At 47.1% G+C, this 20,057-nt stretch overlaps 2 protein-coding genes across 2 annotated transcripts; both read right to left on the bottom strand.

The window, feature by feature from the left end:
- Window positions 1-404: 404 nt before the first annotated feature.
- LOC123059243 (uncharacterized) lies at window positions 405-1,841 on the bottom strand. The gene is made up of 2 exons (XM_044481854.1): window positions 1,544-1,841; window positions 405-1,439 (listed from the first exon to the last, which is right to left on the bottom strand). The coding sequence occupies exons 1-2, from the start codon at window positions 1,800-1,802 to the stop codon at window positions 718-720; spliced, it is 981 nt and encodes a 326-aa protein (XP_044337789.1). The 5' UTR covers window positions 1,803-1,841; the 3' UTR covers window positions 405-717.
- A 2,327-nt stretch (window positions 1,842-4,168) lies between these two features.
- LOC123059242 (chitinase CLP-like) lies at window positions 4,169-5,831 on the bottom strand. The gene has a single exon (XM_044481853.1). It carries the CDS (start codon window positions 5,675-5,677, stop codon window positions 4,394-4,396), a length of 1,284 nt encoding a protein of 427 aa, XP_044337788.1. The 5' UTR covers window positions 5,678-5,831; the 3' UTR covers window positions 4,169-4,393.
- Window positions 5,832-20,057: the final 14,226 nt, after the last annotated feature.

The following is a 20,057-nucleotide window of genomic DNA, read 5'->3' as shown; positions in this document are numbered from 1 at the left end:
ATGGAGAGGTTGTTCGCTGGGCTGGGTTGCTTCTCTCGCTGGGCTGGGTTAGTTGTAGCGCATGTGGCGACCCACGCTACGACTATGTTTCTAGTGCTAGCACGTCCTAGCAAACCCACGCTAGTAGTATGACCTGTCCGCGGGTCAACTGACGGAGGTAGTAGTAGCGTGCCCAAAGAAAACAAGCGATGCTGCTAATCTATACCAATAACGTTCTTTGTGCCCAGCACTACTGATAATTACCAGTAGCGTGGGGCACAAACAAACGCTATTGGTAAACTTCTATGTATAAGCATTTTTCTAGTAGTGACATGGGAACGACGCGGCGGGCACATGTTTGAATTTCTAGATTGTGTAATAAAAATATGCGGTATATATACAAGAAATATTACATGTTTCGAAACTTTATTTGAAAGAGAATCTTATTAACTCAGTATATGTCTTTTCGCAAAAATAAAAGAATCAATATATGTCATATACCAGCAAGCGTGCATGGTTGACATCCTATAAACCTGACCAGAGGGAGTAATAATATTAATTAAATGAAACGAAGCAGAAATTTTGGTTGACCTTCAGTTACATTTTTATTTCCATCCTCATTATACCACTAATTTGGTTGATTGTGCGAAGCAGAAATTTGTTGCCATTTTGTGATCAGGGGTGTAGTAGTGCGGTGGAGGTGACTGCAAAGCTCACGTCTGCAACTTATTGCATAGTTCAGTCGGACTTGGTGACCATGGAGATGCCTGTGTTGCGGCCGAACCTGGAGACGGCGCAGTCGGCGGCAAAGATGTCGGACGAGACATAGTTTGGCGCACCACCCATGACAGGCATGTTGGCGCGCACGCTCATCTCGTTCACGTAGTCGGAGCGGTAGGTCTGGCCGAGCACGCCGTGCACGTCGTCGGTGAGGTCATGGAACTTGAACCCGATGTCAAGGTGCGCGAGGCTGTCGCCCGACCCCGCGACGCCGTAGTTGTGGATGCGCGAGTCCTCCTCGGTGATGGGCACCACGTTGGCCATGATGTCGAACACGCCCCTCAGGTGCACCCTCACTCCGTTGGTGGCCGCAGTCCTCGTGAGGGTCAGCCCTGGCACGGCGGCCGACTGCCACCGCGCGCCGGCCTCGGCCGGGATCTCGATGGCCGCGTCGTCGAAGGACATCTCGAGGTGGTCGACGTCGCCGTTCCAGCTGGTGGTCTTGAGGGCTCCCATGAAGAGACGGTGGTGGGCGAAGCGGATGCCGAGGGCCTGGATCCAGGTGAAGTCGCGGCTCATGGAGGGGTTGCGCTTGCCGATGAAGTGGGCGTTGATGTGGAGGTCGGCGTCGGAGACGATGCAGAAGTCCTGGTCCTTCTTGCCGTGGAAGTAGAAGTTGTTGCCGTCGCCGCCGGTGAAGCGCGGGTCGCCGCAGGACACGCCAGCGTAGAAGTCGCACACTGGAACCCACAGACGCGGCAAAACTAAAGTCAATGACACCACATACACACAAAGAGAAAAGATATCATGCATTGCATGGTAAATTAAGTATACTCAAACTTACTGCAGTATGTCTTGCAGCTGGGGCAGAGGACGATGCACTGGTTGGGGCAGCGCTTGTCGCACTTGCCCATGCACCCCGCCTTCCTGCCGTTGGTGTCCTTGCACGACAGCTGCTGGCTCCTCTGCCCGAACTTGCCCGGGCTGATCATGTGGTAGTTGGGCGGCAGCTTCCTCGGCGGCTGGGCCTGGACGCCGGCGGCGGCCGCCAGGGCGCACACCGCCACCAGAGCGGCCACCGCAGCAACCAGTTGCCGCGCCATCGGTCTTCCTCCTCGGTAGATCTGCTCAGATGGGCCGTCCTGTAGTGGTGGTGGTGAGGTGTTTGGCGCATGTGAACGTGGCGTTTTATAGCAGACGTTCTTCCCCCCTGCAGGCCAGCATTCTCCGGAGACGCTTTGCGTTCACCTGCATGTTTCGTACGTGTGGCGGATCGAAATGTCAACTAGCCATGTGATATTTGATCGTCCTCGATCGCATCCTGACTGTCTTCGCCAGCGCACAGAGACCGCACTTGGAGTAGCTGGTTGACTTACTGAGGAGCTACGTGTGTGCCCAAAGTCCCTTTTGACCGTCCTAATCAATTCTTGGCCGGCCGCCATGGACGGTATTTTTTTTTTGAGAAAATAGCCGCCATGGACGGTTCTGTCTGGAACGTTTGCGGTGGGCTCCAAACCCTGCGCCCCCAGGCTTTGAGCGAGGGGCACAGACGCGAAGCCCATGGAGCTCTCCTTAAGAAATGAAAACAGATTTCACTTCATATTTCCACACTCCTCTGACTTCCTATTTCTCAGTTTACTGAGTTGTTTTTGCTGGAATTCAGTTGACCAGTTACATGTAGGATCATTGTCGACAATAGGGAAATACCAGGGTCGAAAATGCTAAACACACGGGACCATTACGCGACTTTCCATACAATCTCTCCTCCCCCCTGATTTTCACCCGGGTGGGGCCCCCTCCCCCCTAATCCAATAGATAACTGCCATGTCAAGATTAGCCCGTAATGGTCCCGTAATACTCCGTTGCTGTAGCATTGCTCATACCAGGGTACACCTGGTTGTAGATGAACCTGATAAAAAAATCCAGAGGAAAATATTAGCAATTCAAGAAAAGCCAAAAAATCTTCTGACACTTTTTCAGAGAAACTTGCCATATTGGCGTAGTTGTATAAAAAAATTGACAACAAGAAAAGTCCGGTATTAATCTGAGCAGAAAAACATTTTTTCCATAACAATATAGGGTTTATATAATGCTGATTTTTTTCCAACAATACCACGGAAGTCATTTCATCACCAATTTTTTTACACGAGAGTAACACTTGAGCAAATTTGTTATCAAAATCTTTCATGGTTTTTCTACCATTTTGCAATTGCTAATTAAAAAAACAGGTGCATATATATGCCTCCATGTTCAATTCGTTCCCCTCCCTATTGTTGAGTCCTACCTACATTTACACTATTTTATTGCGTGGTTCAGTTCTGAAGATATCAAACTGTCCCTAAAGCAGCATTCACATGATTTCTCAAATGTCCCATATTAATATTTAATACTTCATAAACCATTACATAAACTTCACGTCTAAAATTTTAAATAACAGTCCTGATTAAAAAGGGTGCAATAAAAATACACATTTCAATATTTAATTTGGTAATGTTGCGAGAACCACCTTTACCCAATTCAAAAAGATGTGGCCATTTAAAAAAAACTACGCAATGCACGTAAGGCCATATCATGTATCCTTGTAAAATTCTGGTAAAACCTTGATAGCATGGAGTTTATAAATAAGCCTTTGATCCCGCAGTGGACATATTTGCACAATGTCGCCAATTTACCTTCAATACGTATCAATTTGGTGAACCAACTTGTGGTTGGATGGTTTCAAGGACAGTGGCGCTCGCATTTTTCTGAATTTACTAGCAATGTGCCCGTGCATTGCAACGGATCCAAAGTAGAATAGTACTTGTTCACAAACTTGAAACAAAACACTCTTGTTTTGATATACATATACCACTAAAAATATATTATGTTTCACTCCAAATATATTTCTCAGGTTGTTTTGATGAGGTGAGGGAGGGATGTGGTTGCTTGCAAGATAATAAGGGGTTTTCTGCAAATTGGAGTAGAGAAGTGGGCTATTGTTGCAAAAATGCCACAACTTACCTCAGAGCCGTTAGATGCAGATCTAATGGTCAGAAATGACGGATGGCAGACACACCATCATCACCAACTGAGTCTTTTATAGGAGTAGAGATTTCAGTCCTTCCCGTGATGTGCGTTCAGTGGGAGGAGACGTTTCCATCGACTACAAAGGTGTCTTTGTTGACTTTGTTAAATCTCAAAATGATGTGCCAGCTCAGTCTTTCGTAGGTGCTCAGAAAAGTAGGTGTGCGTGTATTTATGGGGGTGAACGTATGATCGCTTCTGTACCATGTTAAAAAAATGTATCAATTTGGTATCATTTTTCTTTCTGAACCATGCTAATTAACAATCACAAAAAGGCGCGACCAAACAAAAAAAAAACACCATGAAAACATGTACACGACCTAAGCATCACCAGCCCTCATTGGTGACTGGGGAACTGAAGAAAACCCTAGAATAACTACAAGTGGAAGGGTTGAACAACAAGAAGGGATCAAAGCATAAGTCATTCATGGCACAACACTTGTTAGGGCATAACACGCCCAAAAGCACAAGCACCACATATGTGGCAACCGCCACCAGCATAAAACTTTATTCTTGTTACTACGAACACAACACTACGACAGTACTTCCCTTAACCAGTCTACATCGAGCACAAATGAACATGGTGGCGGTGGTGCTAGACATGCAAGATCAGTGCATGCATGACACTCTTCTAATAAGAACTCCCCATGGTGAAGTTGAAGTTGCTGCATGTAGTGCGGATTCCGAGGAGCAGCCCACTGAACGCGAACGTCTCCTTCACCAGATCGAACATCAGCAGGTTGTTCTCCATCTGGTGCCCCCCGAGGATAACCGCCGGCGAGTCGATCGCCGCCGGCATGGACGACGAAATCTGGACGAACGCGAAGCACACTGTCTGCTCGTTCACCTGCACGAGCGAGCTGGCACCGGGCAGCGTCCAGTTCCGGCCTCCGTCCAGCATCAGCTCGATGCTGGCCACGGCGTAGCCCACCCGGGTCACCGTGAGCGCGGACGCCTGGTAGCACAAGTCGAACTGCGCCACCTTGTCCGCGCGCGCGATACCACTCGTGGCCACGTCGAACGCGTTGCGGAGCGGCCAGTAGATGTCCCAGCGGAGCGCCGTGTAGGGCGTGACGGTGCTGAAGACGGCGCCGCCCGTGCCGCTGCCGGCGTCGAGGTCGAAGACGCCGTCTGGCGTCGGCACGCGCTGCTGGTTCACGGCGACGCCGGTGATGCCGAAGTAGTAGCCGCCGTTGTAGGGGTGCTTGAGGAGAGGGAGCGGGTTCTCGCGAAGCCGCTCGGCGAGCTCCACGGGCGGCGCGGCCAGGAGCTGGAACGGGCCGCCACCGAAGACTGCCACGCCGTCGCCGCCGCTGGGCAGGCACAGGGCGAACTCGTTCGCCACCTTGAGCAAGGACGCGAACTGGGTCGGTAGCGATAGCGGCAGCCTGGAGAGCCCCGCAACGCCGGCCGCCCCCGCCGGAAGCGACTCCAGGAGCTCCCCCGGCGCGCAGGACCCGACGGCGCGGAAGATGACGGGGAGGAGCGGGTTCTGGCCGTCCGTGGTGTTGGCGGCGAGCGTGATGGTGGTGGCGTCGTCGGAGCGGCAGCGCCCGTCGACCGGGTTGCGCGGGTAGGCGGGGCAGGCGCACGGCCCGTCTCCGCGAAGGCTGGGCTTCGGGCAGCCAGGCGGGCGGTATGTAGTGGAGACCTCGTCGCAGTCGTGGGAGACGCATGGAATGATGCGGTGCGGGGTGGGGCAGTTGGCGAGCCAGAGCATCGGGCCGCCGAGGTCGAGCAGGAGCGGCACCCCGCCGACCTTGATGGCGATAGTGTAGAGGGGGGTGGGGGTGGAGGTGTCCTTGCTGATGCGCGCCACGATGGGCTGGCCGCCATCGTCCGCCGACGTGCCCAGCAGCACCGCCAGCGCCAGCAGCGCCGCGAGCGCAGCCGCCGAACTGCGGCGTAGCGACATGGCACGACACACGATTTGCTACAACTTTCTGAGCTAGTACCACTCTACCAGTACCACTATAGCTACTGTTGCAAGGTTTTGGGTGGCCGTGCGTGTTTATATAGTAGCAGAAGGACCAGTAGGCGTGAGTGATTTGGCTTGGGCCGGGCGTGCGCCATTGGGGTGGTGGAGGGCCAACTTGAGCTCGATGGAGCTTGGGAGTTCGGATATGGCAGGTTCCGACGAATTAATATCGCCATTGTCAAGGCCATCGAGATTCGCGGCGTCAAGTTCCGACGAATCAATCGCCATTGTCAAGGCCATCGAGATTCGCGGGGGTCAACTTCCGATCACACTATACCTCGTGCGTGTATGTAGCCGAGGTGGGCTTGGAAGCTGCTGTGCAAGCTCCTCCGCAGCCAGTCTCAAATCCCAAGGGATAGAGGAGAGATCCTAGATCGCCTCGTGCTTGAGACTTGTCCGTTCAATTCGCTTCTTCAGCTTAAAAAAAACTGAGCTGTGGAAGAACTGTCTGCACCAAAGAGCATATATAAATCTGAGTGGCCAAGCAGTTATGGTGAATAGCATAAAACTACTATAAGTCGGGCTAGGGTTTTAAAAACCTACTGATTTTTTTCCGCTGGTAACTACCAAGTCAGGGGTCGGCTATTTCAAAAAACCCAAATCATCCCGTGCTTTATAATTGATCGTGATTATGACAGTTGGGGCCCACACGTAAGAAAATTGATTGTTTGCCCGTTTGTTTGACTGTTAACTGACATGTGGGGTCCATATGTCAGCTCTCTTCCACATTCTCTTCACTCCTCCTGTCTCTCTTCTTCCACACGAGGTCGACGAAGCACTGGCCGCCTCTCCTTCCACCTGCGCCGGTCGCTTCTCCTTCCACCTCATCGCCGCCACTACTGCCCCCTCTCCCCGAAACCTCTTCTCACCGTGGCTCTCTTCTTCCCCAACGCGCCGCCAGCCTCGGCCTGCAGCCATGGCGGCCGACGTGCCACCCTCCATGGAGCCATGGCGTCACCAGCCAGAGGCACTGCCCCGCCGGCCAACCCCCAGCAGCCACCGTCGTGCAGGATCCAGGCGGAGGTGGGTCTCGGCTACGGGTGGCACGACCGGCTAACTCCGGCAGGAGGCGTCCCTGGGTGGGGTTCTCCATGGCGACCTCCAGCAGGGCGACGGAGTCGGCCACCTACACCCCGCGCGATGGAAGGGAGCTCGCGCGGCGGCGCCATGGCTGCTGGCGCATGACCACATGAGGGACCCGATTGCTTTTTCAAAATTTTAAAGGACCTGACACTGACATCTGGGATCCACATGTTAGTTAACAGTCAAACTAACGGTCAAATAGACAGATCGTTTAGGTACGGGCCCGACCTATCATAAACCGGCCGGTTTAAATTTTAACAACGAAGATTTTATTTTTTTAACAGCCGACCCTTGACTTGATAGTTATCAGCGAAAAATATCGTTAGTTGTTTGAACCCTAGTCCGAATTGTAGTAGTTTTATGCTATTTACTTCAAGCAAATACCCTGCTATGGCACATAATACAAGCAGTACACACTGGTACCAGTAACAAGTTATCGGAGTGCTTAGGCTGTGTTTGGTTGAGCTTTTGCAGCCAGCTTCTGGCTTTTGGAAGCTATAAGCTAACCAAAGGGGGAGAAAAGAGAAGCAGAAGTTGCAAAAGCTAGTGCTTCCCCGTAGTGTATTTTCGCAGCAGCGAAACCCCCAACTTCAATCGTGCACTTTTAGCTGTCCCCTGGAAGTTTAGTAGTATTTACCCACATTTGCCACTCGCAAGTGAAAAACGATTGGGCCTATTCCTCCCGAGCGAGACATCCAGCAGCACGCCCCACCCCTCGTTCTCCCCATCCACCCGAGCGGCAGCTAGGGTTCCTAGCCGTCGCCAGCACCGCCGCCGGCCCTCCACCGCCGCGCGCCCAGCCACCGGCGCCGCCTCCCGCGCCGCCTCCCCGCTGTGACCTCCTCCCTCGTCCACTGCCCGCCGGACCTCCTCCCTTCGCCTCCCCGCGGCCCCTCCCCGCCACGACCTCATCCCTCCTCTGCCGCCGGCCCTCCACCGCCGCGCGCCCAGCCGCCGGCGACACCTCCCGCAACTCCAGCGCAACCTACTCCCTCCATTCTGCAAGGTACTGCGCCCCTTTGCTTCCACTCCCCAACCCCCTCCCACCTCCTGTACAAGTAGAAAGAGGCTGATTTTTTTGCTCGTTCATATTGTTGTGTATTTATGATGTAAAGTGGATGAAATTTTGATGGGATGATGCATATTGCTTGTCATATTGTTGTATATGATGTGAAATCGATGAAATTTTGATAGTATCGCTGCACATTGTCGTGTGTTCCTGTACAGTGATGAATACTTGCTGCATTTTGCTCTACATTGCATGATTGCTTGCTGCAGATTGCTATGCAATTGATTGCTGGACCATATATATTGATCTAGTGCTATGTCATTTTTTTATTGACTGAAGTATGACTGAAAAGGCTGTGTGGGATGATGCCCATTTGAAAAAACTCATTGATATATTGAGAAGAGGTTTCAAATGGAAATAGACCATTAGGTCATCTAAGCAAGAAGGGCTGGAAAAATGTTTTGGAGAAATGGGAAGCAAGAACGGGAAAGAAGTATCCCAAGGATAAATTCAAGAACAAATGGGATGCAATAAAAATGAGTATGTTTGGTTCATGGAGCTGAAAAATGAAGCTACTGGACTTGGATGGAATGATGCAAAGGGGACCGTTGATTGCTCAAAAGAATGGTGGGACGAACATCTTGTGATAAGAGTTTGCAATTTTTTTAATTGACATGCTTTATATGATTGCAGTACCTAACCTGCATTCTTATTATCTATACTACTATTAAACAATCAAACTAATTCTTTTCTAAAGCCACTCTGAAACTGTACCCAGCCTGATTAGCACCGCTAGATTAGCCCCACTAAAAAAAATCTAATGGTTACAATTGATTCAATCCCAGTCAGATGTGCAATTAGCAATTTAATATGGCTGAACGCACTCCACCCGTAGAGGAATATTCCACCCATGCGTCCCACTAATCCCACCAATCACGCTAATTTTCTCAAGAAAAAATCAATCACGCTAATCCCTCCATATCAATTCTTCCCCTACCAAAATTCCCTATCCCATCTATATCTATACTACTATTAAACAATCAAACTAATTCTTTTCTAAAGCCACCCTGAAACTGTACCCAGCCTGATTAGCACCGCTAGATTAGCCCCACTAAAAAGAATCTAATGGTTACAATTGATTCAATCCCAATCAGATGTGCAATTAGCAATTTAATATGGCTGAACGCACTCCACCCGTAGAGGAATATTCCACCCATGCGTCCCACTAATCCCACCAATCACGCTAATTTTCTCAAAAAAAAAATCAATCACGCTAATCCCTCCATATCAATTCTTCCCCTACCAAAATTCCCTATCCCAGCGCCCCATGGGAGGCACGCACGCGGCACGCCGCTCCATTGAGTCATCGCTAACCGCTCCTCCGCTCCGCTTGCCCTCCACGCCCACGCGACGCTGCCTTGACCGAAGGAATCGGAGGTCGCCGCTCCTCCCTGTTCCGTTCAGGAGCTCGCCGGAAACACGTCGCCAGTTCTCTAGGTCTTTGAACGAAGCCGGAACAACACACGGCCACTAGGCATAACCAGCAGCACGCTGCTGCCTTTTTGCAGCCGGCGGCCAGTAGAGCTGAGCCACATGTCCGCGGTCCGCCTGCCCGCCGAATATATCTTTCTCGCCGCTCCGTCAGGAACGACCACTACAGGGGATCTCAATTTGGTCCTGACTGCGTTCTTGGGTCTCTCTCTCTGATCTCCTGTTCATTTGATTTCTGTTCTATGTTTCTAATCAGGACAGTCATGCGAGGGAGTTTGTTACCCGATCCATGCGTCAAACAAGCATCTATACTCATGTTTCTCTTTGGTGATGTGCAGGTGCCGCCGTAGCGGCTGTGATGCTGAAGGTCGCCGCTGCCGCTGCCGCTGCCGCCGCCGGCCGCCCCTGTGCAGGAGGAAACAAGCTGGTTCTTTGGGACATCGACAACATCGTCCACGCTCACTTTCTCGACGGCTAAGAAAATTAGCACACGGGTCGAATCCCTTTCGTGATTTGATCACCCTTTCTTCTTGCATGCCTGAAGAAATTTCTTGATGATGGATTCTAATTCACTCTGGTGGTTTGCAGCTGCGGTCGAAGCCAGTGAACAAGAAGGTCCATGTCAAGGCGGCTAACCCTCGCTGCTACTCGATGGTCGACTGGCACCAATGCTGGGGATGGTGAAGCGATGTAGTTTCTCCTTTTCTTTTTTGTACACAAATGAGGCAATTCAGTTGGCACCGACAGCTGCTACTCACCGGCCTCTCTTGGAGTGCAGGATGTCGTCGCCGTCCGCAGCTTCAACACTTGGCTGCTGTCATATGGATGCATTTGCCACACCCCTACAGCTGATACTCCTGCACTCTGCTCTGGCCCTCCGCTCCGTGGCTATCCTTCAGGCATAATTTTGAGGCCCTGACGATACTGGCACAACGTTGCCCAGGTTGATTTTTCTATAAACAGTTATGTGCCTTCCTTATAAATAAAGCCTTACATGATTTGTTCTTTACTGATTATTACTGATGGACTGACGACTTTAGAGATGTATAACAACCATCTTGATCCAAATGACAAGTATGACAGTGGTACCCTGGTTACCTAGAATTTTATCGTAGCCTAGACTTGCGAATCTCTACAATAAATACGAATGACTAGCTGTTTTGTGGTCTACAGCCGTGACATGTAGCAGCATCTCTCACCATGTCTGCACATAGTGTTTAGGTATGCTTCTTGCATAGGCTAAATGAGTAGTCAATTTGCTAATTAAATTTGTTTCCTATTCCATGCATAGATGCATTTGGACAATTAACTGCAGCAGCTATTTTTTTCTTCAGTTTTGCTAAAGCACATCTAGATGTGCCTTTTTTCTTTTGTTGTTAGGGCTTGCGTCCATATTGATAATAGCTCCTGAATTAATCTGAGATATGTTTCATTGATGGGGTGTATGTCAAGAAAAGAAAGACATTGAATTTTGCCTTTTAATCTGGGATAAATTAAAGGTCTTGCTTACAATTTTTTGGCTGAAACTGTAAAAGAAGTTATGTTGTTTCTAGCTCCTCTTTTTTCTTAGGAGACGGCGAAACAAATGCAATAGAAGCATCGTTTCCCAAGCTCCAAAGTTGTAGTTCAATGGTGTGATGACTGATGGTGCTCTTTGCAACATGATGTGACATGTCTTATCTGCGAGGTAACTGACATGAGGTTGCTGCAAATGGAATCTCTATTGATAGTTAATGACATTATGTATTTCCTGAATTTTTAGCCTTTAAAATTACTTATGTATCCATCATGATAATGATATAATATTTTTTTCTTGTGGGTATATTCATCTCATTAGAGATGTCTTTTGTGTGGCTTTGGTCTTCCTAAATTTTGTGTAGCTTTCTTTTTCCTGGTTAGCTCTGCGAAACAATGATTATTCTAGCATGTGATCTACTCATGCCTTTTCACATAATTGTACAATTTGCGATTCTAGAACACACTTTTCCTCACAGCGTGGGTGTTGAGATGACAAATATATTCCATGTTTAATCTCTACGGAACTAATTTTGCATACCATGTATTTCATACAGAAATGTTAAATCCCATTCATTTTTGTTCATGAATGTCGCAACTCAGAATGGGGGAAAAATATTCATGACCACCGTTGGACTCTTCTGTCTCATTGTGACTCCCACATGAGGCGTTGTAGTCCAGTCCAGGAATTCAACTTCTGAAGATAACATGTAGGCCAAACCCAAGAGGAAACGAATTAAATTTGACCATGAGAGACATTGCATTCTTTACTATACGACTTTGATTTCTTGGTTTGGGATTTCCTTGTACATTAGAACTTCACATAACATCATCAAAAGATAAGTGATGGGGTTTATATTAAACTTGACCATGAGAGACGTGGGGATCATTACACACTACATATATTCTATCCCCCACCCCCACCCCACATAAAATTTCAGAAATATGAATTCATATTTCAATACTCACATGAATTTCATAGTCTACTTTGATCGAGACAACACTTGTACACGCTTTGTACTTCCTCCATTCACAAATATAAGATGTTCTAATTTTTGTTGAATCAGATGTATATAGACATGTTTTAGTGTGTTTCACTCATTTCGTTATGTATGTAGTGTATACTAAAATACTTAAAACATCTTATATTTGTGACCAGAGGAAGTAGTATACAGTAAGCTTCATTTCACCCAGGAGAGCTTCCGATATATGAAAGTTAATTAATTTCAATATGAGTTCAGAATCCAATACCCACATGGATTTTATAGGTTGCTTTGATCGATACGTGCATTGCACGTACACGCTTACTAGTTATTTCAGAGATGCCAGGAGAGGACAAAAAAGAAATGCAACCATTTGAAGTTTAAAAAGCACGGACCAAAGCACCTTGAAGATTTGCATGTCATATTTCAGAATGTACATGTCACTGGAGATATTTCCTCCGATGAATCAAGTGATGACAATGCAGTTCTTTTGGAGAAACCAGAAGATAATGCTGAAATAAAATTGTCCTCCATGAAGAAACCAAGTGCAAGCAAGAAGCGCAAGCAACCCTCTAATGTAAATGAGGAGAAGGATGAAAAGAGTCCCTTCTTACGGTTTTACAAGCAGACATGTCAGAAGATAGAAAGCGGAGTCGACAAGATAACCTCAAGTGTGGAGGCATCATCGGCGCCGACCAACCATGTCCCTACCATTTCGGAGGTCATGAAGATGGTGAAAGAATGTGGTGTCAAAGAAGAAACTGCTCTCATGCACACAACGCTCACTCTTATGGTGAAGCCTGACTTTAGGGAAATCTTCAATGCTCTTGAAACAAAAGAAGGGAGGCTTGATTATCTGAAGAGGGAGCATGAGAGGGAGATGTTGAAGCACGTGTAGGCTTATGTTCTAGAACTATATTTGGTTATGTCGTGGTCTTGTGGAACAAATGTGTTTTGTTGTAGACCATATTTGCTTATGTTGTGAACCATATTTGCTTATGTTCTAGAACCATGCTTGCTTATGTTATGAACCATATTTATTTCATTTGTCGCGACATGATTGTGTTGTGAACAATATTTGTTTATGTTTCCAGCAGTATACATATTGTTAAAATTATTTCTTAAGTTGTTGACCATGATGGAACCATGATTGTATTTTAACATCTTTATGTTCCTATGTAGATGGATTCAAGGATGGAAGAAGTGGCCAAAAAGGGCCAGGAGGGATTGAAAGTTCTAGCTGAACTTGGGAAGCAGGCTGCTATCATGGGAAACCTAGGTAACCTCTATGTTGAGCGGTACATGAACAAAATATATAGATTGCCTCAGCAAACAGGACTTCAATGGGTCATGGAGTGTTATGGTCGTCCCCAATACTTTTACTAGTAGAACGCCCGTGCGTTGCCACGGGCTACAATGCATATAAATGAATCAAAGAAACAATTAAAATTGTCTCTAAGGTCGAAACTCATTTCTTCCTCATATGTTCGGACTTGTTCGGACATCAACGGGTTCCAGCGGGCTCCCCCAAATCCAACCGTGTGAATACTCCGGTCTCGCCCAAATCGAGCTTATATGTAGGGGAGAAATGTGGTTGTACGAACAATCGGCCATATTATTTCCTACATGCGATCCCGAAACAAAACCACACGCCACGACACACCCTTCCCTTTTTCTATCAGGCCCTCCCCTGCTGGCTTGGTTTTCCATTGTAGTGGAATATTTCTCGCTGGAGCCCTCTTCTTTAAAATCGGATGATGCTCACCTTACCTTTGCCATGATGCCCACTCTCCTTCACACTGTACTTCCCCAAGCACCACCAAGGAGGAGTCCCCCGTCAACCACCCCGCTCTCCACCCTGATGTCTCCTGAGCGATTTCCCCGTTGTAACATACATTGAATGTTGTGTATTACCATGATACAAAAGTATAATGTCAGTTGTTGTGCATGTAACTGATACACAACTATGTCTGTGATTAACTCTCGAAACAACCAACAAATGCATTTATCCTTCTATGCTAAGCAAAATATATACTGTACGACTTGATGAAAAGATATATGAACCACTCGCTCGTGTAGTTTGTTGCAAAGCCATCTTTAATGAAATGTAATTTGCCATGTTTCTAAAGTACGGAAATTATTCTGCTCAGACAGCTGTAACTGAACAGACCAACTCCAACCCCCATTCCGCTCACTCTCGACCTTCACTGTTACCAGAAAATGCACTTAACTCGTCTTCGAAGTGAGCTAGTGATTGCCACAGATGTGGCAGGCCAGCAGCAAGGCCTAAGAGCGGCAACCGCCTTCCTATCTTAGTGCTAGTACCCCATGGTTCTATATTGGACCCACTCTTCATCCCGGACTCTACCACGACGTACATGCCTCATTCCTGCCCTCACGCGTGCATGCCTCATTCATGGTACAAATTTATTTATCAATTAGAGAAGAGCAAAAAAAAGTTTCCCCTCACTTTTTGGCTTCTATGGTTAATTGCATGTGCGTTGCAACGGGGGCACACATAGTCTGATATTCTCGATTAATCCTTTTTCCCGTTAAATCACTTTTGTTCCATCCACTATTTTATCTCTCCACCTCTCTGGTCCAAACTCGCCACCTCTATCCCTCACACAAACATTTTGAAATTCAAACCCATAATGGTGCAGAAGCGGTAAATTTCACAACTTGTGTTAGTAAAGTGTGCCCGCTGTTTTGGAAACCTTTGTCACTCGCACAAACACTTCCAAGTTCAAACCCAAAATAGTGCAGATGTGGTATATTTCACAGCTTGTATTTATGATTTCGTGACTGTAAACCTACCCCCCTCTCTCCTTCCCTTCATCTCCCAAGGGCTATTATTTTCAACAGTGAACTTGGAACTAAAGATGTGAGAATAATACTTTCTTCCCAAATATGCGTACATGGAATTTATAGAAGCCAATTCATTGAATTAAGGGAAATATCATGTTTCTGTTGCATTGTCACATGAGTTGCAAAAACAATATATGGATATCGGTCATGAGCTTCAGGTCACATGAATCAGTTCGTCCATTGGCACAATTACAAGCACGGAAGCTTCAACTGTCCAATACACAAGATAAAGTTGTATCTTTGACGTCAGTCATTGTTCACAATATCAGCCGATAAATTAGTCAACAGGATGATTAAGGTCACCAAGTAGCCAATTAACATATTAGTACCATCTTCAAAACAAATTACTCAACGTGGTGGAAATATATGCGTAAAGCATTCGGCTTTATCCTAGTAGACGCTGAAGATAATTAGTATTCACGACATGAAAGCAACAAGATATTATAATGAGCGAGTCTGGTGAAACATAATGCAGCAGTGTACAGTGTACCATTATTTCTGTTTACCAAGATATTCATGAGAAGTACATCAAATTTCGTATAGAAATATTTGAACCAAATAGAGCTCCTATATGTTCTCAGCTCATATTCTTCATTACTTAAAATAAAATGTACAATGGACCTAATGTAGTTCTGACTGAGTGCAATAGTCCATTCTCTGATGGCTTGTGATCAGGTTGAAATGTAAATAACTCTGCAAAAAAAAGCATGAAAAATCGATCATGCAGGAAAGCATGATTTGATATGCATTTGGAGCCCTATTTTGCAATACCTGAACACGTCAAAGCAATCAGAAATACAGCACAAGTAAGCGAATAAGGATCTAACTGTATCAAACAGGAAACATGCATGAAGTATCTGTAATATTTACCGTATTTTGTAACCATAGTAATGGCTTCAAAGTTATCAATACCACCTGCAGGCAATTTCCCTTCCTCCACTTCCTTTCCAATGCTTAGAACGGACTCTACACACTACACGTACGTATCTGATGGTTTCATTTGAATGAAAGAATGATATGAGATTTGTAGTTTTACTCCTCTATGATAGTATTGTGTGAGTCCAAATGCATTTGGTAGCAGCTATGGACCTTGCTCGACGCGGCATCAAGTAGAGGCAAGGGCTCTGGGACGTCCTCGTCAACCCCATGGCGGCGGTGAGCACAAAATTTGGTTATCAATTGAGGTAATTCCATTTTGCAATTAATAAAAGTGTAGCCGCAAAAGTATACCAGTGCAAAGATGTGAAAATGCTTCCTTTAAGAAGGTCATCTCAATTCTGTAAAACTTATCCTATTGACGCATCCAGAACTTGTTATCAGAAGAACCTCATGCTCCTATGCGTCGATCTACTCGCTGGAAAATTTGTTGAATATTTAAAACATAATCCACATCGAGTCTTATCTCACTGAAGCAACTGAACGAAGCTAGTAGCACGCAGCAGCGAGCACATGAATGCATCTCCCCATCTGCATGCATGAGATAGACTGCAAGACATGCGTATACTATAATGCGAGAATGGAATAAGCTAGTGACACATCACAGATTCTTTAAATAACAGAGGTAAAGATAACTGAAACATATATCAACCTAAAAGGGCAGGCTTGTGATGTGCAACAAAATGAAACTGATGGCAACCATCTCCATGACATCTGCCGTTTATATCCTACTGTAAACACAAGAAGCAGGATGGAAAAAATAATTTAAACCAATCATGCACAAAGTTCACTAATCTGATGGTAAATCTGAGATAGCCTAGTCCTATGTGGCCGTCAATGTTATAAACTACAGATCGTTTGGAATCAACACTAACGATGGAAAATTTGGTAGTCGTTGCTTATTGTAAACCTGAGATCTCTGCTATGGAGCATTGACATCCGCTTCCAGGCTCCAGCTATTGGCCCATTGGATCTTCCATATGCGCCGCCAGCTCATGCTTGGCAATATTAATCTCATGCTACACGATAGAAACCTCAAACACTAACAACAAAATGCAACTTTAAGAAGGTTGTCATTTGCCTGAACAAAAAAGCCACAGAAATTCTCAATAGTAGTACCTGCAGATCCTGACATTGATCTCAAGAGTACACAACCAACAGTTGCAGGTCAAATATATATGATGTGAAGACTGACTTAAATTAACGCACACATGAAACTGGACTGGCGTGCAGAGGCGGATCTAAGGGTTCACCACGACAACTCGGGGGGGAAGGGGAAAAAAATCCTATACGACCAGGTCGTACGAGACTAAACGGGAGACCCACCTCCGCACATGACAATTGTCAAAAGCGAATCTCAAAGCAGCAGCTCTTCTTTCCATCGTTTCCAACTTCCAGCCAACTCCGATTTCCACGTTCAAAAAGACCGTCCCATCTCGATTCTCTTTACACCTGCCGGTGACATGCAGTCCGCCGACGACGGCGAGGCTCTGCAATCAGTAGTCTCTCCACCAGATCCTCCTCTGCCCACACCTAGCTCCTTCACGCCAATGGCGACAAGCAACTGGGTGGTGCCTAAACTTGGGCGCCGACGAACATGGCCGTTTTCGATGGGAATGGACCACCACGAGCAGGAAAGTTGCTGCCAGCGTCAAGGAGTAAGGCCGTGAGTGGATGTGGCGAGTAGATACGGCGGGCATGCGCGATGGGTCGTCGATGAGCGTCGCCGTTGCCGACAAGGATGGAGAGAGCGGAGCTGAGGACTTGCCGATGGCGTCGAGCCGTCGAGGAGTGCACCGGTGGCGAGGAGGTGAGCAGTCGGGCGAACCTAACCGGCGGCTGTAGAATTTGAGGGCTACAGAAAACGAGATTTGGCAAAGGGAGTCGATGGGAAGAAGGCCTGGTGCTTTGAGATTCGCTTTTGACAGGTGTCACATGCGGAGGTGGGTCTCCCGTTTAGTCCCGTACGACCTGGTCGTATAGGATTTTTTTTCGGGAGAAGATGGCCGGGCCGGGTTTCTCAAGGCAGGTGCACTCACCAGTCACCATGCAGCGGCGACCTTGATGAGGTGCAGGATCTGATTTGAATTCGGGACAGTATATGAGATGATGGTCGGGAACTTGAACTCGAACAAACTGCAGGCTCAAGCAGACAAGCCGCTCTGTCCAGCGAACGCATAGCCGCGTTAGTGCATCAGCGCTGCAGAGAAAATTACAAGCTGGTCAGCTTCAGAATATTGCCTGAAAAATGCACGCAGGGACGGATGGCCCCAGGGTACGGGGGTTCGCCGCGCCCACGTCGGCGCCTATGTCCAAGAGCAGCGTCACCAGCTCAAGGTCCCCTCCGTCTCAGGTTCCAGACTTCCAGGCGGGGTGGACCTGATCTGACCTGCATCGAAAAAACGACGGCATCTACTTGTTAATGCGATTCAGTGCGGCGAGGTACGTTCCGTTGTAGGCGGCCTAGTGGAGCGGGGTCTCGCCGTTGTTGTACCAGATGCACGGGCTGGCACTGCACTCTAGGAGGTAGGTGGTCGTCCCCGTGTGGCCGAGCTTGGCGGCCAGGAGGAGTGGCGTCACGTCTGTGTCGGGGCGGGTCAGAGGGCGTCAACGGGGATGCCGAGGTCCTGGACGAGGTAGCGGCAGATGCACGTCCTGTGTTGGTCGCGGCCTCATGCAGTGCCCCATGGCCGCTCGTCGACCCCAACCATCCCTTCAACTTGAACCCTAGCGTGCAGGTGTGACCGTGTGAGGTAAGAGCGCAGGATGACGATGGCAGCTGCGGAGAAAAGAAGGGTGCGGTTGGCCTCGATGGAAAGAGATGGATCATGATCTGATGATCTGGATGTCTGGATGGAGAGATAGGCGAGGAAATCGACTGCCTTTTTCATCTGTGTGGCTAGATGGAAGTAGGGAGAATGTCCCGAGAGATTTTGGGAAGGCGAGCCAGAAATTTCTACGGCAATAATGATGATTTCTCGCTATGCTGGTGTGCGAGCGATGTTGAGAAAGGGAAGTTTTTGAAGAAAAATTCTATTCATCGATTATTTCATATAAAGACCCGAATGGAAAGTTGACCGTTCAGGTTGGGTTTGGAAAGCAAAATCAGAATTCGGAATGGATCGTGAAGGAGATCGAGGCCTTACCATATTTGAAATTTCCTGAGTCATGACCTTACCATACCTGGATTGATTTATTACTATAATTATCATATTTGAGATTTCTGAGTTTATAGCCTTACCATACCTAGATTAATTGTGATTGATTACCATAAATACGTTGAGTATTGCCGGCCAGACGAGAAAAGAGGAAAACCGATTGGAGGGGGTGGTGGGAGGTGGGACGAAAAAAAACCAGATGAAAAAAAACCAGATGAAAGTGGTGGGACTATTCAACCAACTCGTCCATTAGGAGTAGAGATAAAATGTTTCGGATGAGCACTGATGTTTTCATTGCACTTCATGATTTGCTTGTCTCTACATATGGTTTGACATCAACCACTAATGTTTCCTCAATTGAGTCACTGGCCATGTTCTTATGGATCGTTGGAGGCCCTCAATCATTTGCTCAAGTTGAGAACCGCTTTGTACGGTCACTTTGGACAGTTCATACAAAGTTTAAGGAAGTTCTGTTATGTTTGCACAAGTTAGCGAAAGATATCATCAAACCGACAGATCCTACTTTTAGCTATGAGAATGAAAGGATTAAAGATGAACGTTTCTGGCCTCATTTCAAAGGTGCTTTTGGTGCAATAGATGGATCACATGTGCCAGTTTCAGTACCAGCGGATGATGCGGTTAACCATAGATGTCGGCATGGTTTTACATCTCAGAATGTGCTTGCAATATGTGACTTTTACATGAGGTTTACCTTTGTGGTTGCGGGTTGGCCGGGTTGTGCACATGACACAAGGATCCTAAATCATGCATTATCACATTTCTCTTCATTTCCTGTACCTCCCAAAGGTATAACATACTAACAAAAAATCCCATCGGTAATTCTATTCTTATGTGTGACGCTAATTTCTTGTACATTTTCAGGGAAATATTATCTTGTGGACTTTGGATATCCAAATCAAACGGGATACCTTGCTCCTTTCAAGGGGAGTACATACCATCTACCGGAATTCCGTCTTCGTCGTGACCGTCCACCTCAAGGGAAGTATGAGGTGTTCAACTTTCTACATTCATCCCTTCGAAATATTGTTGAACGTACTTTTGGGGTGCTCAAGCAGAAGTGGCGCATATTGAAAGGAGTCCCAAGTTTCTCACCTCGTACACAGAAGCATATCATCATTGCTTGCATGGCATTGCATAATTTCATTCGTGATAGCAAGTTGCGTGACAAAATTTTTGATAAATGTGATGCCGATGATGAGTATGTACCTCCAGTGCTACGGCGAGAGGTGGCACCAACACAAACCGATCCAGTT

This window comes from Triticum aestivum, chromosome 3A, assembly GCF_018294505.1.
Source record: "Triticum aestivum cultivar Chinese Spring chromosome 3A, IWGSC CS RefSeq v2.1, whole genome shotgun sequence".
NCBI lineage: Eukaryota > Viridiplantae > Streptophyta > Magnoliopsida > Poales > Poaceae > Triticum > Triticum aestivum.
This window is presented reverse-complemented; position numbering and strand designations above follow the sequence as displayed.